This window comes from Diorhabda sublineata, chromosome 7 (genome assembly GCF_026230105.1).
Source record: "Diorhabda sublineata isolate icDioSubl1.1 chromosome 7, icDioSubl1.1, whole genome shotgun sequence".
NCBI classification, from domain to species: domain Eukaryota; kingdom Metazoa; phylum Arthropoda; class Insecta; order Coleoptera; family Chrysomelidae; genus Diorhabda; species Diorhabda sublineata.
Window position 1 is genome coordinate 1,776,671 of NC_079480.1, and position 23,587 is coordinate 1,800,257.

At 29.8% G+C, this 23,587-nt stretch overlaps 5 protein-coding genes across 9 annotated transcripts in view; 2 read left to right on the forward strand and 3 right to left on the reverse strand.

Annotated features, from left to right (window-relative positions):
- Window positions 1-12,576, forward strand: part of LOC130446608 (40S ribosomal protein S7) — a 35,901-nt gene extending 23,325 nt beyond the window's left edge. Inside the window, exons 1-4 of one of the 5 annotated variants that reach the window (XM_056782971.1) lie at window positions 10,386-10,507; window positions 10,811-10,972; window positions 11,034-11,366; window positions 12,469-12,576. In XM_056782971.1, coding sequence (XP_056638949.1) covers window positions 10,811-10,972; window positions 11,034-11,366; window positions 12,469-12,546 — 573 coding nt within the window. In that variant the 5' untranslated portion in view covers window positions 10,386-10,507 and the 3' untranslated portion in view covers window positions 12,547-12,576. Of the gene's footprint in view, window positions 1-10,385; window positions 10,736-10,810; window positions 10,973-11,033; window positions 11,367-12,468 lie in introns of those variants that run through there. The other 4 variants (XM_056782973.1, XM_056782975.1, XM_056782972.1 and 1 more) reach the window with 4 other exon arrangements.
- On the reverse strand, window positions 9,472-10,347 carry LOC130446609 (guanine nucleotide exchange factor MSS4 homolog). Its single transcript, XM_056782976.1, has 2 exons — window positions 10,138-10,347; window positions 9,472-10,082 (listed from the first exon to the last, which is right to left on the reverse strand). The coding sequence occupies exons 1-2, from the start codon at window positions 10,261-10,263 to the stop codon at window positions 9,846-9,848; spliced, it is 363 nt and encodes a 120-aa protein (XP_056638954.1). The 5' UTR covers window positions 10,264-10,347; the 3' UTR covers window positions 9,472-9,845.
- Window positions 12,577-13,005: 429 nt separating the features above from the next.
- On the forward strand, window positions 13,006-14,082 carry LOC130446305 (cytochrome c oxidase subunit 5B, mitochondrial-like). Its single transcript, XM_056782477.1, has 2 exons — window positions 13,006-13,185; window positions 13,401-14,082. Exons 1-2 carry the CDS (start codon window positions 13,104-13,106, stop codon window positions 13,682-13,684), a joined length of 366 nt encoding a protein of 121 aa, XP_056638455.1. The 5' UTR covers window positions 13,006-13,103; the 3' UTR covers window positions 13,685-14,082.
- A 1,285-nt stretch (window positions 14,083-15,367) lies between these two features.
- LOC130446304 (peroxisomal membrane protein PEX13) lies at window positions 15,368-22,245 on the reverse strand. The gene is made up of 4 exons (XM_056782476.1): window positions 21,725-22,245; window positions 19,763-20,335; window positions 16,108-16,433; window positions 15,368-15,796 (listed from the first exon to the last, which is right to left on the reverse strand). Exons 1-4 carry the CDS (start codon window positions 21,906-21,908, stop codon window positions 15,680-15,682), a joined length of 1,200 nt encoding a protein of 399 aa, XP_056638454.1. The 5' UTR covers window positions 21,909-22,245; the 3' UTR covers window positions 15,368-15,679.
- A 168-nt stretch (window positions 22,246-22,413) lies between these two features.
- Window positions 22,414-23,510, reverse strand: LOC130446306 (ATP synthase mitochondrial F1 complex assembly factor 2). The gene has a single exon (XM_056782478.1). It carries the CDS (start codon window positions 23,296-23,298, stop codon window positions 22,441-22,443), a length of 858 nt encoding a protein of 285 aa, XP_056638456.1. The 5' UTR covers window positions 23,299-23,510; the 3' UTR covers window positions 22,414-22,440.
- Between the last annotated feature and the right edge of the window lie 77 nt (window positions 23,511-23,587).

The following is a 23,587-nucleotide window of genomic DNA, read 5'->3' on the forward strand; positions in this document are numbered from 1 at the left end:
ATTTCTTGTTATTCCTTTCACTTCTGTATTCGTTTACATACCGAAAGTTGCGTTTTAAGTGTTCCATGTAGTGACAGTTGACAGTTCCTTACCGCAAAACACTTTCGGGACGCTCTGGAGTAGACAACTTTAGCAGTTGACAGTTGACAGTTTCACTTCGATGATTTTGCATAACGTTAAATTTTTTATTTTCTGAAATTATTTGTTTTATCTGTAGTTTTGTCTAAATGACGATGAAAAAGAAAACATAGGCGGTGAAGAGTCAGATTACAAGCTGAAATGGCAAAAAAGCAGTTTAATTTTCAAAGAACTACACCAGCACCCCGTTTATATCTGTTTCTACGTAAATATTATTACTAACGTCTGGAATTATGTCGATTTAGGTTTCCATCAATACAAAAAGTGGTCTCATCGAAAAACATAGACTCTAAAATCATTCTGTATTTCATTTTCAGTATTCTGTATTCATTTACATATCGAAAGTTGCGTTTCGAGTGTTCCGTGTAATGACAGTTGACAGTTCCGTACGGCAAAACACTTTCGAAACGCTCTGGAGTAGACAACTTTAGCAGTTGACAGTTGACAGTTTCACTTCACTAAATTCCCTTTTTCTTTTTAGCCTCGTAGAAAGATTTTGAAGCCTCTTGTATCCATATTTTCAATTTCTTGTTATTCCTTTCACTTCTGTATTCGCTTATATACCGAAAGTTGCGTTTTAAGTGTTCCATGTAGTGACAGTAGACAGTTCCGTACGGCAAAACACTTTCGAAACGCTCTGGAGTAGACAACTTTAGCAGTTGACAGTTGACAGTTTCACTTCACTAAATTCTGTTAGTTCCCTTTTTCTTTTTAGCCTCGTAGAAAGATTTTGGAGCCTCTTGTATCCATATTTTCAATTTCTTGTTATTCCTTAACATTTTATTCCTTTATGGTTCATTTTCTACATTTGATTCACCCATTACAAATTCGATTCCCAAAGCACCACACAACATCATCGTTCTATATTCGTTTACATACCGAAAGTTGCGTTTTGAGTGTTCCGTGTAATGACAATTGACAGTTCTGTACTGCAAAACACTTCCGGAACGCTCTGGAGTAGACAACTTTAGCAGTTGACAGTTGACAGTTTCACTTCATTAAATTCTGTTAGTTCCCTTTTTCTTTTTAGCCTCGTAGAAAGATTTTGGAGCCTCTTGTATCCATATTTTCAATTTCTTGTTATTCCTTTCACTTCTGTATTCGCTTATATACCGAAAGTTGCGTTTTAAGTGTTCCATGTAGTGACAGTAGACAGTTCCGTACGGCAAAACACTTTCGAAACGCTCTGGAGTAGACAACTTTAGCAGTTGACAGTTGACAGTTTCACTTCACTAAATTCTGTTAGTTCCCTTTTTCTTTTTAGCCTCGTAGAAAGATTTTGGAGCCTCTTGTATCCATATTTTCAATTTCTTGTTATTCCTTAACATTTTATTCCTTTATGGTTCATTTTCTACATTTGATTCACCCATTACAAATTCGATTCCCAAAGCACCACACAACATCATCGTTCTATATTCGTTTACATACCGAAAGTTGCGTTTTGAGTGTTCCGTGTAATGACAATTGACAGTTCTGTACTGCAAAACACTTCCGGAACGCTCTGGAGTAGACAACTTTAGAATTGACAGTTGACAGTTTCACTTCACTAAATTCTGTTAGTTCTCTTTTTCTTTTTAGCCCCGTAGAAAGATTTTGGAGCCTCTTGTATCCATATTTTCAATTTCTTGTTATTCGTTTCACTTCTGTATTCGTTTACATACCGAAAGTTGCGTTTTAAGTGTTCCATGTAGTGACAGTGACGTACTGCAAAACACTTTCGGAACGCTCTGGAGTAGACAACTTTAGCAGTTGACAGTTGACAGTCTCACTTCGATGATTTTGCATAACCTTAAATGTTTAATTTTCTGAAATTATTTGTTTTGTCCGAAGTTTTATCTAAATTAAGGAATAACGATGAATGATGATGATAAAGAAAACATCCATATCTTCAATTCTATTCTATTCCTTGACATCCTTTTCAATTTCTGCTCAAACTTTCTTTTCTTTTGGTCGATTTTCTTCATTTGATTCATGATGAAGCAGCTCAAAGTGTCATCATACATCATCCATGTCATTTTTGGATGTTTTTGATGTTTTAGAAATATTTTGGACCCTCTTGTACCCCTATCTTCATGTTTCTTCTTTCTTTAAGCATTTTTTTCTTCATTCGTCCAATCTACTCTCGTTAGTTTTAATTTCGGCCCCATTTTGAACCCGACTGCCTTAATTTTATTTTTCTTATTATCATTTTCTGTTTTGTTAATCTTTGTATTGTTTTTTATCCATCCTGTCTACGCTCCAAGCCTGGCCTATTTCGTGTGATTGTTGTCTATTCGATGGAGTGACATTTAAATTCATTAAAATTTTTTAAAGGCACCTCAATTAAATATGTAAGTTAATAAACCGAAATTTGAAAGTGCCAAGGTGAACTAATACAGATACATTTTAATAATAGCCCATGGTGATTTTATAATCTTTCTTTTACAAAATCAAAATCGACCTTCTGAATTATTCCAAATGGTTATTTTATAAATCGATTCACTAAAATAAGGGGATTATCTGTTTTATTGAATAAAGTATTTGTGTCATCATCGTAATCGTTATCATCAATCATAAATTCGTGTACAAATCAACTTATTAAAACTGTTAGCACATTAAGAAATATAAAAGGAATTTTTTTATAAAAATCTATGCAGTCACGATATAAATTAAGTTATCGAGAATTTTCGATCATTTACTTTTTGAAATATTCATAATTAAAAAGTAATTTACATGCAAAATAACTCTTGAAATACCTTCTATTAAAATTATATTAATAAAAAAAATTATTTTAGATTCGTATAGTGAAACTTGGCAACGTTTTAACTTATTCAAACAAAATAAATAGAAAAAACTCATAGAAGTTTACTATCTTTCCAAGTCTGGCAACACCGGACAAGAAGTTTAATAGCAAAATACACCGATTTTCAATTGGGATCTCCATACCACGTGATTCAATATGGCGTAAACTGTACATAAAAATACGAGATGTTCATATGTCGTTTTGAAGTATTTTCCAGTCAATCCGATTTAATTTTTATAATATTCACACGGGAAAAAAGGGGTATAAACGAAAGGTATGCTTAAAAAATTCCTATATGCTAAATATCAGTTTCAATCTTGTAAACTTCTTGTTAAAATTGATTTCACAACATCAGCTGATTGCACATCATAACCTAGAAAAGATTTTAATTATATTTCCGGTTTAATTGTTATTGACAAAGATTTACTCCTATGAATTTTACATTGAATATCAATACCTATAAGGTATTTTATGTTAAAAAAACCCAAAAAATATAAAAATCTCCAACCTCAGTAACCTATCTTTAACCCATTATTGCATTTTCCAAGGGTAATGAATTAGATCGCGATTACTAATCATAGTTTCCGAAAAGCCTCACTAATTTTATTCTCAGCTATTTAATGGTCTCTATAGGACAAATATAACGATCGCTATTTTTATTTCAAAATTTCGAAATCATTTAACCTCGTATTTGTGTTGACGAGGAAGAAGTTTTTCTATGACCTTCAACGTTAAATCAAAATCAACGTTGATTTATCGACAAAAAGAGCGAAAAATAAATTGCATCTCTAGTTTACTTTAGAATAAATTAAATATTCTTGTTTGTATTTGCCTAAACACTTTATTCAAATTTGAATTAATTGATAAAATTATGTATCGAAATGCGCGTCAGACAGTTTAATTGTAAGTGTTGGTATAGTGATAGTAAACATTGTATAAATTACATAATGTGCCTAAATGATTGATTTTGTCTGATGTAAGTGTTAATTGACAAAATTGTATGCACTTTAAATGAAAAAGTGAAGTTAGTAAAAAAATTTTATTTATACATTATAAACAAACGATGATTCGACAAATAAATACTACATAGGGCTTTTATCACACAAAGTTTCCATAACTAACCCTATTCAACACCCATTCTTACATTGATAACCTTTATAATATAAGAATTATAATAACGCAGCAGGATAACGGCCATATTGAATTCAATCAGCTGTTTCCGTGACTTCGGGTAAAGTCATTGACATCATGGCTGCCAAAAATATATTAAAATAAAAATTGTAATGTTTATTTATTGTGAGCTCCCCCAAAAGGAAATCCTGGCTATGAGAAAGCAAAGCATTATTTATGCAGTAACTTAATTATCAATTAAACAATTTCATTTTATTGCTATAGAGTTTTTTTGAATACGATTTTATTAAATTTGTACATAATTTTCACCTTTAATAATATGGTATTAAAATAATTTGATTAAATTCATAATACGTATTGTTAACCAGACTGTTTAACCTAAATAAATATGATTAATTAATCCGAAGAAATTTCTATCATAATATAAACGAATTACAAAAAAATTTACCACAATGTAAATATCGCCTTGCAAACCGGAATTTATAAACCATTTCCGATATTATGTAGATTATCTAAATATGTATTTATACTGCAATATTTGAAACTAACGTATACTTTCTTATCGGATATCGAAGAAGATACTTAAATTTTGGAAATGTTCGGCATTGAAATGTAAATTTCTAAATAACTTAATCATAACCTCAATTTTACAATTTAACCGCAGTTTCTCTAATTCACAAACTGAACAATAGGCGATTACAGTTTATCAAAAGTATATCTGATGGTAAGTATAATGAATACGAGATCATATAATATAACAATGGTAACACCAATCGCTCGCATTTGAACTAAAAAGTGAATGGTATTGGATTCATTTTGCACGTAATTATTATTCTTATAAGATATGCACTGTAATACAGAGTCGGTTTAGAATCATTTACGAATAATATTTGCAATCGAGCATAATTCATATATTTCCAAAAAAAATATAAAATTTGCAAATATATTATTTTAGTTATATTATTAATAAGCAATCCTATGTGTCCATAATCGTTGGACACTGTGGAGATAATAGATAAGATAAAGTATATAGGATGATTGAATGAATAGTATAACATAACCTCAAATTTAAAATAATCAAGCATCGCTTTACTTGACATACAACATGCTTCGCCAATTTTAACCCAATCTTTGAATATTACATTAAAAGTAAAAACCAAATACACCTATTACATTACTTAATACCCTCGTATTCCACAAATTTATTGATACACAAATGTGTGGTTTCGGAATATCTATTTCAAGTAGGGAACGGGAAAAAACATGTATTCATTCAATCAATACAGAGGACCAGTGTTCGAACGCCGTAGTCGTGACATAAGGTCAAATAATTATGGCCTTAGATGGCCATCTTTACTTTCTCTTAACAGAATCGAAGTCGCAAAAATACACAGTACTGATGTCATACGGATTTGTTTAAATTAAATTGATGCTCAAAAAGATATACTCTAAATATGTGAATATTTTTTTCAATGTGAATGTATTTGACATTAGAGAAATCTATATTTTTTGCAATTTACATAATACACGAGAAGTTTTTGCAATTCCCTTTCTACTTCAAAGATCAAAACAATTATACTCGAAAAACTAGTCTACATCTAGAGCACATGCCTGGTCAAGGTCACGTTTCAAAGACGAGAGAATTCGATAAATTTAACTTCACGAAACGTACGTATTCGAAATATTTATCAAGTATTTGCTAGTAATTTTTATTTTTCAATGCAGCTGGTTCGTTATAATGCTGATTTTGTCAAAGAATAAATTAATTTAACAATAGATTGACATTAGCATTCTACCCACAAGTACAAGAATTTCTAAATGATATTATAGTTCTATTGTTCTAAATCAATTTTTTACCATTTTTGGTACATTTTAGTGTCAAAGTAATGTCGTGTAAAATTGTGTTCTGTATTATAATAGAAAAACAAAATCATTGAAGAGCACGTCGTTAATGCTTACCATTTTCAGTAAATTTCTTTATTAAGACCACCTTGCAACTTGCCCTACAATTACAGTTTATTTTATTGCTAATAAAAATTACTTAAATCCAGCGGCGTTCCTACTACAAACAAAACATAACTGGTAATTCGAGTATATAAAATCTTTGTGGTAATTCATATAAATAAAAAGACATGACACTTCTTCTTTTTATACCAAGTTTGGCCTCTTTCCATTTATTCCACATAAAGTTTTATCTATCTACACCTGATCCAATTTCCGTTTCGTTCTTCTTGCACGGGGATGATAGATTCTTCTTTTTAATAAAATTTCTTCTTTTTTGTGTGAAGATGTTGACATTATTGGACCTATACATTACTGGAGATTTGTAATCTTGTGATAGTTTTGAGAAAAAATTAGGTGAGAAAAGCATTTCAATGGAGGACTTAAGTCAATGCATTTCAAAATTTTTTCATGGGTAACGGCTTTTAAGTTCAATTCAATAACAACGTGTTGCATCCAAATCTTCTTCACTTCAGTTTGAACGTAGACATAAACGTAAGATGTCAAGTTAAAGCATAACCTTTTAATTTTATTTTTAATAACTCTAATGATAAAATTTATAATATTAGCTCTTTTTTCTCTATGTCCTGTTTTTTTTCGCGAATATGAAATAACCCTCGTACATCATGTGTCGTGACGCTACTGTATTTATCCTTCAAAACGAAACCCATAAGGAACTAATTAATATGCAAGATTAAATCCAGTGCAGGTCTTGCAGTGCACAAACTCGATAAAAAATTACATATTTTAGTACCTAACACATACCTTTCTAGTCACCTCATCCTCACTTTCCCTATAGGGTGCTAATTAATTTTTAATTTTGTGTAGATAACGACCGTTTGGTATTTAGCATTGGTCTGTAAGGTGAATAAGGTGATCTTACTATATAAAGAGCCTATTTCAAAGAAGGTAACTTAAAGTAAATGTATATGAAGTATTTAATATTTAAATTTTATTGTTTTTTTTACAAGTAATACATTTTTATAGAATTTCTTTACTATTTTATAAAAGAATACAATGAGAATAATATTGGCGGGCATAAAAAGTTAATATCTTAGACATACCTACCAGCCCTGGTAGGTTAATTTGTTGTTCAATTTTAGCATTTGCTGCTTTCAAATTGCATGATTTGTGCCCCCAATCGAGCACATACGCGTATAATGCTTCCTTGCCTCTCAAACACGATATTAATATCAAAATTGTGCTTTAAACACGAATTGTAAGATTGAGGTTATGTAGGTATTTATTTCGATTTGAATTTGTTTTTTCAAAATGGAATCAAGACCAGACAGTTCCAAACAATATTCTTATGCAGAAACAAATTCATTATTACTCAGTAAAAAACGCTATAAAAAAACTCAATCTGTAGTAACAAGTATAGGTACAAAAAAGTACTTCCTTAGTTTTCCTATTTCAAATTCATTATAAGTTTATTCTTTATCGTTTTTTTATAATTGTAATTGAGATTTTTTTCTGGTGTTTTGATATATTTCATAAATTTTCGTATTTTTTTACTGTTCTGAAATTTTAATAAAAACAGGGTAATGTACAGGGTGGGCAATTAAAAATGGCCCTCAGCCATATCTCAAAAACGGATTATATCACATCTTCAGGGAAAAAAACTCAAAAGTAGCCCCGAGAAATATGTGGAAGTTATTTTTAGAATTTGAAAACGCGTATTCGAAAATATGAGATTGAAAAACAAAGACATTTTGAAATTTACCCAATTGAATCGAATTCTTCAACAAATTCTGTGCATTCTTCATTTCTCAAGGTTGAATCTATCTCCTCGGTAAGAGGTGGGGGAGAGTGTGAACTTGTTAGGAAATAATGCTTGTTATTTCATTTATTTTAGATAGGTTATTAGATGTCCTGTAGTTTGCTTTATCGATTCTTGTTTGCAAAGTTCATGACGTCGAGCTCATCGGTTTTGTACAACAAAATTGGAAATGGGAAAACAATTATTATCTCAAATGAAAATTTCGAATAATATGCATAAAATCCACTAGAACAAAAATTGTATAATGATAGATGACTATACACTTAACTTAAATTAATAAGTTAATTGAGGTTAGGGTATATCATATCAGAAAATACAGGTTTGCCAGTTTAAGCAATAAAACTTTTTTGGGATCAAACAGTCAATAACCTCAAAAAATAAATGGAATATCAGAAGGCAACAGATGTTAATTAGATAACAAAACATCAATAAATTTCTAACAATTCACACTATAAATCATTAATAAAGTATATTTGTTTTCAAAGTAAAAGTGAAAGTTTTTTAATTTCATATTTTTTTTAATAATGTATTCATAGATTTATGTATGCTATGTACATGTGACACTCACTATACAGAGTTGTGATAAAAGTAATGCACAAAAGCTATAATATATAAATACGAGGGTCGCTTAAATTTTGAGATATGGCAACACTAATGTTAATATACCGTAACGTTTTGTTAAGTTTCAATGTAGATCTACACAATTATCGTTATCGTCAGGAATTTAACAGCTAAGCAATATTTGAAACATCTTCATATGGCAGTGCTTCCAGAGCTAAAGGCCAATTTTACTAACTAGTGTTTGTTTTAATGTTGAATTTTTCAAAAAAGTTGTACTTTTGGTTATCCTTGTGAAGAAAAACAAAGAAACAATCGAATCCAAAAAAAGTCTAATAAGGTAACTTGTAAGGAGATGAAAAAAAATTGTAAGAAGTTCGCAAGGGAATTTAATAATGAAAATAACATAAACGACCATGTTTTCGATAGAACCACAAATTTAAAAAATAAGTGGGACAATTCAAAGATTCGCTCTACAGCAACAACTTTTCTGTTTTCTCGCTGCATCGACAAAGTTGATAATTTCTTCTTCATCATCGTCGAGTTCATAAAATAGAAAGTACAAATCTTCAATCATTTACGAAAACCCTTTATAATATTGTAAAAATGAAAACAATTCGAAAAAGTTAGGTTCAAAACCCCCATTTTATGTTAAACTGGAGTTTAAACTACCCCAGATATTAGCTGATTTTGGCAATTTGTTAGATAGCTCAATACTATACATGGTGCATTCCACTAGGCACTCACGACCACAGTCTTTCCTGTTCCACTTTGTTCGGAGCCTTATAATCGTAAACATTTATGTTACAATTTGTAGCTCATTGAATTTTCTTGAATTTCTTATAATATTCCTTACCATATCAAATAATACAAACGCTCAAAAGAGTGTTTGAAATACTGTAAATGCTTAGTTGAATGCACCAAAATTATAGAGTATAAAAATTTACAATGAACATGGTCAATACGTCATGTTGACACATTTAATTGAATAGTCTAGTTGTCAAATAACCTGACAAAAGTATCCCTAGTATCTCTGGTTCCAAACTTATTTTGAATACTAAATAAATGAAACTACAAGAAATATTTTTCCTTTAATATGTTTAATAAATAATAATAAATGATATGAAATAATAAGTGGTTTTATGTATCTTCTATAGTTTTTTCAATACTACAGTTCTTTTATAAAAATACACATCAGGGAATAATTTTGAATATTGAAAAAATTATCACTTGATATATATAGTAAAGTGTGAAATAAGTAAAGGAATGTCAATATCTGAAATACAATCATTATACATACAACTGATTCATCAGGCGTCCAAACTAATTATTGGTTGCTTCGTATAATACCACTTCAGCTTATAGATCAATCAAGTATCTTCTCTGTATTTAAAATTTATAATTTCTATTATACACAAAACTATAATTAGGCATATTTTTGAATTTATATTGTATTCAACTATGCAACACTCTACTGAGAGCTACAAAACTCTTTTTGTTGGATAGATCGTGATATCCTATGGGTCCTGCTTCACAGTCTGCACAAGTAAGATATTTAATAATTCCTACAGTATTTGAAAAGCCAACATTTTGGAAAGTGAACATGTCATTTACTGACCAAAAAAGTGACACTGGTTCTGTTTCTGGATCTCTTTCGGTATTTTTAGATTGCTTCATTAATGGTAACTGAAACTGTAAACAATGATAAAACAATAATAATAAATTGCGATATGTATGCTATTCTAACCTCAAAACTTGAAAAATTAGCGGATTGTGGTGTTAAAATAACTGAATTACAATATTTGCATCTGATGTTTCTAATATTTTTGCCATCAGAAATTTCTTTTTCAAAGTTTTCACTGCAATCCGGCATTATGTATTTATAAAATAATTTTAGATATTAACCTAGAATTTGACAAATAAACGTTTAGTAAGTACTCTTCTTTTTTTTATTTTTATATTGGACGCTTTACTTGTAAAATAGATGGTATTCAAATTTGAAAAATAAAACAGAAGAAGTTCCATTTGTATTGTATAACCTATAAACCAAGTCCACTTGAGTAGAAGACAAATGTCGTATGTCTAACTTTTCTCCTTTTTAAAATTTTGTAGACAAGGTACACGTTTCTTTCCTATAATCGTAGTTATTTACGTTGTTTTTATATTAAGTAGAATATTAAAACCGTTTATTTGTATTAAGGTATTATCTTTCAAAATCGTAGTTTTCAAATATCAACTGTTTTTAAGTCGATGAGTAAAACTTTTCGAAGATATTTGAAGATTTCTAAAAAATGTCCGGATGTAAACACTAAAAGTTTCTTAAAATTACATACGTGTGTATTGAAGTAATTTACATTTCGAGTATTCAAAAACAAATTTCCGACGTTCTAAGTAGCTGAAATATAATATTTTATTTTTAGATGGCTACGAAAATTATCAAATCCGGAGGGGCTGAGCCCGATGTATTTGAAACACAAGTCGCCCAAGCTCTGCTCGAGCTTGAAATGAATTCCGATTTAAAAGCCCAGCTAAGGGAATTGCATATTACAAAGGCAAGAGAGATAGATTTAAATAACAAAAAAGTAAGTATATATACCTTCAACAAATTCTCACATTTTATTCATTTGTTTAAATTTGTTTCAGAGTGTTATTATTTACGTCCCTATGCCTAAATTGAAACAATTCCAGAAGATACAAACTAGATTAGTGAGAGAATTAGAAAAAAAATTCAGTGGAAAACATGTTGTATTTGTTGGAGAACGTAAAATTCTACCCAAACCTACAAGGAAAACTCGCGCTGCTAATAAACAAAAAAGACCAAGATCTCGTACTCTCACTTCTGTATATGATGCTATACTAGAAGATCTTGTATTCCCTGCTGAAATTGTAGGTAAAAGAATCCGTGTTAAATTAGATGGATCGCAACTGACTAAGGTTCATTTGGACAAGAACCAACAAACTACAATTGAGCATAAGGTAATTATTACTTATTTTAAATTTCATTATTACACATCAATAATCTAGTTAATTTTTTTGGTTTTATGGTTTCATAGCTACATTTTAAATAACTCAATTACATATTTTAAATTTATGGTTTCTTAATATGTTCTTCAGTGGCTTCTTCGCACTTTGGAAATTGTTTCTATTCATTTTCTTTTGTTCTTGTCTTCTACTTTTTCTCTTCAATTACTTTTTTTTGTCATTCAAGTTTTTTGTTTACAATTTTTTTCGTTCTGTGCCTTGCATGTCTTCAAATGTGAGGTATTTCTACAACAATTTGGTTTAATTGGTTTCTATCTGTTGCTACTCTTAAATAGTTGTTACTCCTAGTCCTGTCTGATTTTTAATATATAATAGCAACCTTTCCAATCAATGTTCAGTGATGCTTGTGATATTTGGTACCTTCCATTATATACCAGAAATATACAAATTTTTAATATCTTATTATATTTCAATATAATTTTTTTCTGTGTCCAATGTTTTTGTTTTATTTCCTCCAGTTTCCACTACCTTTGTAACCATCATAGGGGAAAATTGAATTTTTCTATCATATCTACATCCTTTGGGAGTAACTGACTGGAATATGAGCTATATTTTGCTTCATATGAATTTTTTGCAGTTGCTTTCGTTTTGTTTCCTTCAAGGGTTGCAAGAATGGAACCCTAAATTGTATCTTATTCCATGTATTGAAAAGTTGTTTGTCTAGTTCTAGAACACAGTGAGTACTAAGTTGCCTCTTGAATGATCTAGCCAAAAGGTGCCCCTTGGAGCTGGTAAGCTTCGATAATGCTATTAGCTTTAAAATGGTTAGTATGTACCATTATAGCATAACATTAGCAAAGAGTAATCTATTTTAAATTGGTCTCCAATGCAAGTGAAGTTTTTTTTAGTCAGTCAGACTGTTTGAGAGAGTTGATCTTTTTTTAAATGTTGGTTGTTGGTTTTTTAACATCATCTTTAGGATAAATTTAAAACTATTCTTCTCCAGCTCTAGTTATAGGCTTAATATGTCTACAACAGAGTGAGTCGCTAATTATTACTAAAAATAAGATCATTGAATTTATATTTTTTGTTTCAGGTCGACACTTTTGCTTCAGTTTACAAGAAACTTACTGGCAGAGAAGTAACTTTCGAATTTCCAGAACCATATTTGTAAAATGTCAGTTTATTAAATAATTGAAAATTCTAAGGACTTTTATTTCTATTGAATTGATTAATTTTTCAAAATGTTCAAAAAATTGGGGATGAATATTTATGGGGTTTTTTTAAAATAAATAGTGTAGTTTTTTCAAATTGTACCGATTAATCTTTTTATATTCAAAAGTACGATATTGGAAAAATCTGTGTATAGCTGATTCTTCTTCTTTTCCAAAAAAATGGATCGAACGAACTACTAGGAGAAACCATAGATATTTCATATATATGGAAAAACATGTGAATCACAACTTTCTTTGGCTGCCTAGAAGATACCAAAAAACAACAAAACATACTAGGATTTAATAAATCAATATTCCTACGCTTATTTTCGAAAAATTTCAATTTTCGATGTTCCATGACGCTAAACGTCTATATCGTTACATCTCTAGAAACTGCCTGGTTAAAATTATATATTGACAGATGGTAAAGTCGTCCTCTGTCGGTGATATTCCGAAAGTAGTATCGAAACGAAAAGCTCTTTTGGCATATTTTCTCATCTATAAAAGTTAGCCGAAAATGGCTTCGTTGTGTACAAGAATTGTTACGTCTTCAGCCAGAAAGCATGTTCTTTCAAGTAGTTACAGATTCGCTTCTAAAGGCAAGTCAATATTTAATATTTTGGTTCATAAAATTCGATCTTGCCAGACCCTTCAAAGATTGACATTACGTAATTATTGAAAAAATACCAAGAAAACTGACTTCTTTTATTTATAAATCATATTTATGTAATTGATTTAACGATTGAACTATGTATCCAGTTTTGTTTTATTTAATTTCACTCCCCAAGTAACATAACCTCTATTTTTTTAATAGTTACCATGGGAGATCCTCTTGAACATGCAACTGGGTTAGAAAAACGAGAATTATTAGCGAAAGTAGCGGGTAATGACAATCCTTTCGATATTAAAGTAATCAAAAGAGGCCCAGGTACTAAAGCTCAACCAAACGAAATTCCATCAGCTTTCGACGCCCGTTTAGTAGGCTGCGTTTGTGAAGAAGAATCCACAAGTATAAATTGGATGTGGCTGCACAAGGGCGAACCAAAAAGATGCGAATGTGGACATTGGTTTAATTTAGTACACAAAGCACCTGTATAAAATTTTCATTTGTCCTAGAGCATTGAGAGTAAACTAGTTCATTATAATAAATTTTATTTCATTCTTTATTGTATCTGTATTGTTTAATGTAAATAAGTTGGTGTTATTAAACCTAGGCTATTGTGTAGCCTCATGAAAATTAACATTTATTTTGACCTATTTAATTGAAAATCATTTCTTGTAGCATAATTTTAACAATGCCATCTTATTACGAGACTGAATGAGTACTAAAAGGGAAGTTCTGGGAAACAACTGATAAAATTAAATAATTATAATATGATTATATAAATTATTGGTTCTTTAATTCTGTTGACATTTATCTTTTGAATCTGATCAGAACATTTAACTTCGGACAATTTCTAATCAAGCTCTCAAAATAAAAATTTTTTTAAATGAAAGTAGAAGTATTTATTAATGATAGCAGATTTATTTTAGCCTATCAGTATCGAAGGCAACAATTTGCAGTTGTCAATTTAGTATTGCCACTATTTACTTCTAGGAGGGCTGCAAGAATATTTGAAATGTTATTTGTATATTTAATTTTTTGAAAGAAATATATAAAATATAGTTGTGTTGTGTTATAGTTTATCATAAAAAACACAAAGTTAATTTGTAAAAATACAACTAAACTTCCAGAGAAATATTAAAATATTTGCTTTGGTGCAATTCTTTTATAAGATTGCGATCTTCTCAAGCAAATTGAATCAGATAATTGTAATTTTGTTACAATAATTTGTTTACTAGTAGGGAATATGTTAATGGTTTCCTTTATACCTGTTTCATACGTATGTGGTTCAGTTCGTTTTCGGTCTCAACCAAAAGGTGTGTAACAATGCTTGGGTATCTGTTTGGTACCTAATAGAAACAATACAATACTGAATAATACCTAGACACGAATAGGTTTTGTCAGGGGAACAGAAGTCAACTGGAACTTTCACACATGCAGATTTGTTTGGTTTATTACTATCACTACACTGTACCTTGATGGTACGTAGGTATTTTGGAAGCAGAACAATGAGAGGTAGAATCTTGTACAAAATATCTTTTAGGTATATCTTCTTGAATCAATTAGTGATTTATTATTTTTTGCACTATATTTACTATCTATTACAAATATAAGTCGTAAGCCTAAATTAATTCCATGTAACTGCATGGAAGAAAAGTAAAAGTAGGGAGAGTTGGTGAATTATTTATTGCAATTGGAAACAAGGAATTGTGGAAAAAGTAGATAAGCCAAATAAGCTTTACAGTTTTGGGACACGAGACAATCAAAATCAAATAGCCTGTATAAATACAATGGAAATGAGATTCCTTAGGAAAATAGAAAAATCAAAATAAGAAATGAAACATACTAAATATAAAACCAGTTAGAGATAAAATGCACAATTGAGATGGTGAGACCTATATGCCGGAAAAGAATACCAAAATCAACATTCGAATCCAAAATAACAGGAAAAAATTATAACGAAATACCAAGAAAAATAGGAAATTAAAATAAAGAATAATTTAGCTCAAGATTACATTGAAATGAATGGAGATCACTGAATAATGTGATTTATTTTTTGAGAAACGTCATCCTATCACTACACCAACACTCGCAATTACACTGTCTTCGTCTTCAGAGACTGATCCAGAAATACCAATTTAGACAGATTATCAGTTACTGATGGTTAACTGGAAAAAATAAAAAAGCAAAATTGAAGCAACAAACTGTTTATTTTAAAAAATCTTCCCATTGAAAAATAGTAAAAAATTTACAATACATATTTATTTTTACATACAACATTGATCACAATGCATAAATAACTAGTTAAATAAATAACAGTTGCAGAATTAAATAACATCTAGACTGTTCTCTTCGACATAATAAATTTAAAATAAAAAACAGTATAACATAGCCTTTACCTTCCAAATAATAGCTCCTAAATCACCGTTATGAAAAAGTGCTTAAATATCATAATTTTTGCAAATACACTAATTTAATCAGTTTTTTTTTTAAGTTTTTTCATTTTCTTCTTTTTTCGTATCTTCCAATTTGATTTCTTGACTAGGTTGCTTTGTTTCACTATCATTCTTAATCATATAATCATCTAAATCCACGTTTTCGTATATCTGTAAATATGAAATTTATATCATTTTTTTATGGCTATAACCCAACATTTTTAATTTCAACAAATCTCAATTCCTACTCATACCTAAAAATTAAACATTGAATTTACTTTTTTCCTTTTCAGCCTATAATTAATAAACTATGTTACTAAATGTAGCTTCACCAACTTTTTAATCTCGAACACCTGTTACATCCCCTCATACATCAAATAGACTTCTTTAATAACTTCTATTAGCTCTATAATATCTAATAATAAGACTAAACATTTCTTTCGCATTTAAATTACTTAAAATACATAAAAAGTCATATTTACCTGATTTTCTCCGAAACTAACCCTCTTCTGGTGAGTTTTTGGGAATACCTTAGGTACTGGCGGTTCAGCTGTCTTGTTGGTTTGTAATATCGGTCTACTTTTGCTTATAACAAGATAATTTAATGGCACTACTCCCGATTTGCCTTTACAAACCGCAAATGCCCAACCGGAATTTTTCAGGTTCATTTCTTCCTGAATGTAAGTCGGTGCTAATAAAACTAGATCGTTAGTTTGAATAGTCAGTTCGTTTGGAGCTGTTCCTATGAAATCAAAAATAGCTTTTGCTCGAACACCTGGATGTTTCCAATTTGTAGGATCACCTTTATCTAAATAAAGAGAGTAATAAATGAATGTATATATAAACATATTTGAAGTGGTTTTGAAATCTTATTTTATCTATTTATTTGTAGAAAATTATATCAATTTATATTTACTATATAATGTAATGCAAAAAGTCGGTTTCAGAGCAAAAATTATAACGGAAGTACAGAAACAGATTAGAAATACTTTCTGACTGTAGTGTTATGCTTCAGTTTTAATAAAAACTATTAATAGATTACGTGAATTTCGCTCTGAATTTGATCGAAGATGCAATATACAGTATTTTTTTATTCGTAAGTGAGAAAATTTACGAAAAACGTGTTGCTTTAATAACAGCACTTGATACTCTCACATTTCATTCCACTTAACTGAAAACGTTCACTAGATTTGCAAAATCTGAACCGACTCACAATCGTTTAAATTTTACAATTAACTTTAGAAAATTAAACTAAATGAAACATAACAATGTCCTAATTAGTATTTTGGCGTCTACAATTTTGTTTATATTTTCGCTCTCGATACGTACAGGTTATATTAAGGCAAGGTTGCAACAAATCTTTCGAAAACAATGGTAAACGAGTAACGCAAATGAATTTGACATACGGAGTTTAAGTACTTTCGCGGACCAATCACATATACGTAGTTAATAGCTTTGTTCGGGGATCAATAGAATCGATTCCAAATCAATCGGTAACCAATTTAAATGAGTGTAATGCGCATGCTTAATGACGAATCCACCGAGGATACTGATTTAACGTGAACGTGATGAATAACGGTATCGATGTGACTGAATATGAATCTTGAACGACAATTTTTATAATGCGATTGGTGCTTAAACAGATTCGAAGTTTCAAAATTGGTAAATTAACATGCTGAATGGTTTTGATTTGATACAGAATCGATTCTAAATTGAACCGCGAATAAAGTTAATCTTTTCGATCATACAAACATCAAATTATGAAACGTTCGAATTAGGGATACGAAAATATCGATAGTTGGGCCCATCGATAGTTATCGATAGTATATTGTTTTAGCAGAAATCATCTCCCCAACCTACGAAAGGATATTATTATAATATGAATGAAATGTGCAATTTTTCTTCAAATGTGTATGAATCGTAAAAAATAAAATGAATATTTTATTACATATGTTTTCAAAATAAAATTTTGAAGTTTATTTTATAAATGTCATTAGACAAGTGAATTAAAATATTAAAAATAACATATCGATTTGAGATCATTGATATTTATTTTCAACTTCGATTCATAAACTAAAATGGCTGATTCATTATAACTAGGAAGAACTTCAGAGAATAAAATTAAAGCGAAATATGTTAAGACGAATAATATGGATCATAGAAACTGCAAGTTGTAACTTTATTTTTATACATTAATATATTTTTTTTACTGAAACTCTCATTAGAAATCAATTGGAAGGATTTATAAAAATCAAACTTTTACATTTATAAATGTCGTTTTACTGATGTTTGAAGGGAAAATTTACTTTAAATATTAATTAGGCGTAACTAATATACCTTCACAAATCGAAATTTTTCATAACTCAAATATTATGAGAAATATTTAGGCATCGGGAATTTTTTTTAGTTGAATATATTTTAATTGGATTTTCTACCTTGTTTTAATTTATACTTGTTTATATCGTAATGTTTTAACGACGAAACAAACATCTGACAAAATTAGTTCTGTTCACCTTTGATCCCAAACATAATGATCGTTTAAATGAAAGGTTAAATAAAATATGATACAAGTAGTACTAGATTGACATTGGTCAATATCAAATTTTTGTACAACATAAGTTTTTTTTGGAGTGTATTTATTTGTTTTTTTAACTGTACCTAATGTAACAATTTTGTTTATTCTAATAGATACTCCATTTTAGAAATTTTACTTTCTATATTGATAATACTGAAAGGTCAAACTATTCAATAAATTCTTTGAAAGCTTTTGTAATTTATTTCGTAATTATGTAGATAACTGTAACATAATGTTATTATTTCATAGTGTCAGTTATTAAATTAATATTTTCGAAAAAAAATCAGATTTTTGTAGAAAACTCGCCCAGGTTTTAGTAGACTTTCCTAGGTTTTTATTTCCGTATGTTTATATATTTATACAACTGTTTATATATGAGCATTATTTAATTAAGTTTTTTTCTAATACATTCTCATTTCTATAGTTTTTTTGTTTAAATCATTGCAATGGAAATGAAATAACTGATAGAAAAAGCATTGGAAAAGGAGGTATATACGAACAAAACCAATTATTTGGACAACCTACTGGGGCTGAGAGAGTCAAAGACTCTCCAGGGAAACCTAAGTAAGAATTATTAATTAATCTAAAACTGAACATATGAAGGTGGAGATGAAATATATATAACCAAGACAAACCGAGCACTGCCATACAAGAAAGAATAAAAAATGGCAATAGAGCTGGTTTTAGTAACCTGAAGCTCCTTAAAAACAAAATCCAGTCCATATTTATTGTGTCATTTTCTTAGGCTTGTATCAAATATCTTTCATTAATTCATTTTCAACAGCTAAACTACGTGTTGTTTTAAAATCAACTCAAGAATGAACAATCTTCAATTACGTTTCAGATTTTTAAAATTATTTTGGTCTTATCAATTTCATATTATGAGCGACATCAATTTTCTTATCAGTGTAATGTTGAAAAAAAAATCAGATACATTTATAATAACAATAATATCATTCGATATTACAAGGATTGAACTTTTTATTGATAATACCCATGATATCATTTGATTATTTTGAATTAATTTAGTTAAAATTCAATAATACACCTAGATAAGGGACACAATAGAATGGAGGGAAAAGAAACGCTAAATTAGTGGCAGACAAGCCCTTCATAGGACCTGAACAGTATCAGATACAAAACAATAAGAAATAATTTCAAAAGAAGGTAGTTAGGGATAAAACCAATTATTGGGACAATCTAAAAGGGCTGAAGTAGCAAAAAGAAAGTAAAAACAACCTACAAATACTAATAGAAGTTCTGTAGGGGCACTGTAGCCTCAATGGTCACTACGAAACTCCATAGCACTACACCTGGAAGCTATGAAATATGAAATAGAATATGAAGATCGTAGCAAGAAAAGGGGGCACAATTGATCCTTTGGGTCGTGGTGTACATGGTATCCCATAGCTCGTATCTACCTCAAAGGATTAAGACAAATAAAAATTAGAAATACTACAGATTCATATATATATATAAAAACATCATTGGATAATCTGTTGTTATCATTAACACCAAATACATTTTAATTATTTAGAATTAACACCAATTAAATGACTTACCTTCATACTTCGGTAGAAATTTACTGATGATATACGGTGCGGACACCAACACACCCAAAAATGCGATGGTGGGCCAACTGGATCCGGCACCACCAGGTAATCCTCCTCCTATAGCAGCTCCGTTTTTAGCTTGAGACCACGCCATGGAAACATTGCTGTTCGCTTTTTTAAATCCCAACATTATCAAAAATTTTCTATATAACCAATTAAAAAACCTAAATATATTAACGGAATACCAAATGTTGCCGAACATAGTCCTCAATCTACCGAAATTTTCAGCGACACTCAATACGGCTCTAAAACTACTGGTCATCGCAAAAAATGTATTGTCCAACATCATAGCTAAGCTATTGAATGCTCTGACGATGCTTTCCACGCTAGCGAAAGTATTTCTCGAACTCTCTTCTGCATATTGAATGAATCTTCGTTCATGATCGTTTAAAGCATTAATGGGATATCCTCCACTTAAAGAATTGTAACTGTCGTATGATCCGTAAGATCCGTATGAACCATAAGGAGAATTACGGTATGGTAAATAAGAATTATTGTAAGAACTGTAGCTGCTATACGGATCTGAAAACGAAAATTGGGATTCAAAATGTGTCGCCCAATGTTGTTTAATATATGTATGTACTTCATCATCAACACTCAATGATACGAGGTTTTATTAATTTTCTCTCAAAAAGTTAAAACCATTTGATATTTAAAACAAACACTCGATAATTCTTAACATTTTAAGAGTCCCTCGAATTTTGAATTAACTGTGCATGGTTGTTCGCATATTTTTTTAACAGACTTTTAATGAAAACTAATAATTATGAAAATTATGAAAGTATTCTATTAGAAATTTGAATGAATGTCTTCCAAAGCTCTAGACAAGCTTACAAATAAATTGTATATAATAGGTACTTTTTTTTACCTGTATCTATTTGTACAAAAATTTGGGATTAGGCTCTTTTCACCCTCCAATTCATTTTCTATATTGTGCTATTGAACGCTTCATGTTTTTAAAGGGTGAAAACTATCCTTAATCGTAAAATATTATAAAATAACATTTCAAGCCTTAACATTGGTAAAATTTGGTTTGGATTAGTTGAAAAAGGATTATTTTATGTTGTTGGATACAATTTCATAATATTTCAACCCTTAAAAACCACCCTCAATAACAGCAATTTTTTTAATATAATTTAATTATTCTAAATAGAAAAAAAGTACAATTCCATAGAAAAAAACACATACATTAACATACGAGGTCTGGTTATTAAATAACGAGAATTGTGTACCTGTATTAAATATTTACAAATGCGAGGGCACAACGACTGGTTGTCACACATTTGTCGCCTGTTTATTTGAGAAAAAAAATTGTTTTTCACATAAAAATCTGTCAACTTTGCTTCAATAGAGAAAATGTATTATCATTATTGAATTCTAGAATAAAAGTATTTAAAAACCATACTAATAGTACACAGCATTTATTGGTTATGGTACAGACTACTAATTTCCAATTTTAACTTCATTTTTCACACTAAAGGTGTAGCTGCAGTCCTTAAGTTGTAAAACAAATGAAATGCAAAAATACTCAGCAAAATATGCCATGATAGTATTGGAAAAGGTAAAATCTTTGTTCAAAGCTAAAATTTATATCATAGGTAAACGTTTTATTTTGTTTAATTCAGTTTTGTTGGAAGCAATTGTAAACAGTTTTTGTCATTGTACATTTGACTCGATTACATACATTATTCAGATCCCAATGAAACAAATTTACTATAAAATAAATACTTTGGTATAATGTTTGAAATGAAATGTACGAAATAGCCCCACTCCTACAACGAAACTAATTATTAAAAATAATGATCCAAATTATTGTACAAGTTAATTACTCATGGCGCAACTACCGTAATTATATACAAATAATAAAATGAGTTACTGTTTTTCAATCAAATCAATAAATGAGATACTTACTAGAATATGGTAAACAGGAGTTAAATGAATTATAGGCTGTATTTCCTGGTAAAGAATGTGAAGGTCTTGGTGGCAATAAGGGCGCACTCCTGCTAGTAGACACAACTGGTAAATTGATAGAATTCCTTATATACTGAGAGGAATTTTGCAAATTATTATCCTCAAACGGTTTTGAAGCAGACATAGTTAGGAATATCTATTATTTTTATAAAGTTCAACTTTCACATCACTGAACAAAGGTAGGAGACTTTTTAAGTTCAGAAATATACGTCAAATTCAAATTATTTAAAGAAAAATCACTTAATTTCAATAAATGCATAAATTAAAATTTCGTATGTTGAAACAATACTCAAAGTCTATAACACTTATACACCACTATGCTAGTAATTGGACTGACGTGTTATACATTACTTTATCAAAACAAGTAGACATTTTCGTAATTGCGTTCTTTTAGTTTGCTCCGTTGAGACACAGGCACCATATTGGATTACTACAAACCAACCTTAATAGAAACGTTCAACAGCTTATATTGTCACATATACTAAACAGCTAACTTACAAAATATAGAAGATTCGCGTATTTCTCTCTAATTAAACATATAATTTTAGTAGCTTTAAAATGTAACCGATTTTAATTGAAACAAGCGAATTTACAAATATGACTTTCAATGGCCAATAAAAATTATTGAAATAAAAAAAGAAGAAGAAAAAATTACTTTACTGATTTTTTTGCTTAGATTGTACATTTGTACTTTGAGAATTAAAATAAACAAATAATATCACTGCTGAAAGTCTAGCTTGTAGATCTTGCTGGTTGAGATCGTGAGCCCATTCTACTCTGCCCCAAAGACCAGTTTGATATTCTTCTTCCAAGCGTGAAAGTAATACAGCTTTCTGAGGAATAATATACTTTTCAACACAGGCCAAAGTTAGTATCACTGACTTTAATGTATCTACTCCATACATTAATCCAAATAAACACTCGAAGTTGTAAGACAACAAATGTTTGGTTAGAAGATTCTTATCTTGATCACTTATTGCAGGGACGTCCATATGAATACACTTTTTCAAATTTAGTCCGTGCAGTTTATTAAACCAATCAATTATTGGATCCCATTCCTGAGTTTGTAATTTAAATAGTTCTTCTTCATTATCAGATTGATATAATATTGTATCGGTGTCTAAATAATTCACAATATAAGATATAACATCATACTTTGTTAGGTTATTCGGATTATCTAAAGCGCTGTTACACAGCATAGTCAAATGCATTGAACTCTGAATAATCTTATCTTTCTGAGCATTCCATTCTGCTGCAACAGCCAAAGCTAACGGCTCACTTTCTACTGTAAAAATATTCCCATTTGGAGTCTTCAGCCTTCTTTCGTCCAAACAAACTTCAAATTTATTCTCTGTTCGTAATATTCCAGTGTTTTTGTAGAATCTCTTTGGCGGAGAGGCATAATTTCTAATTTGTAATTTTCCTACATTTGAAGTCAATTGCGAAATACTTATGAACGATTTCAATTTTGGCAATTCTTTATATATTGTTTCTGCAATTTTAAATGTAAACATTTCATATATTTATATTAATGATTATAAAATAAAATAGACAATTAAAGTTTGAGGTTATGTTATCGGCTAGGAACGGAAATTTCGTGACTGTTTATTATAAGTTATACAGTTAATATACTATGAATTAATCCCCAATAAGGAAGCATAGTTTTTGTTCAAACAATAAAATAATGAATAAGGATTCACTCTATAAAAGTACGGTTATAATTAATATAGAGAATTTGGTCTTGTTTGTTTTGCAGCTACTTTCATAATTTCGAATGTTGACAATAGGTTTGTTCCAACCGTT

Coding starts and splice junctions, on each gene's coding strand:
- LOC130446609 (XM_056782976.1), bottom strand. CDS start 10,263: ATGCCGGATTGCAGTGAAAACTTTGAAAAAGAAATTTCTGATGGCAAA. Junction 10,083..10,137: donor CTAATTTTTCAAGTTTTGAG/GTTAGAATAGCA, acceptor CATTGTTTACAG/TTTCAGTTACCATTAATGAA.
- LOC130446305 (XM_056782477.1), top strand. CDS start 13,104: ATGGCTTCGTTGTGTACAAGAATTGTTACGTCTTCAGCCAGAAAGCAT. Junction 13,186..13,400: donor TTACAGATTCGCTTCTAAAG/GCAAGTCAATAT, acceptor TTTTTTTAATAG/TTACCATGGGAGATCCTCTT.
- LOC130446304 (XM_056782476.1), bottom strand. CDS start 21,908: ATGTCTGCTTCAAAACCGTTTGAGGATAATAATTTGCAAAATTCCTCT. Junction 16,434..19,762: donor ATTTCTACCGAAGTATGAAG/GTAAGTCATTTA, acceptor CTCTTTATTTAG/ATAAAGGTGATCCTACAAAT. Junction 15,797..16,107: donor TTAGTTTCGGAGAAAATCAG/GTAAATATGACT, acceptor TCATATTTACAG/ATATACGAAAACGTGGATTT.
- LOC130446306 (XM_056782478.1), bottom strand. CDS start 23,298: ATGTTTACATTTAAAATTGCAGAAACAATATATAAAGAATTGCCAAAA.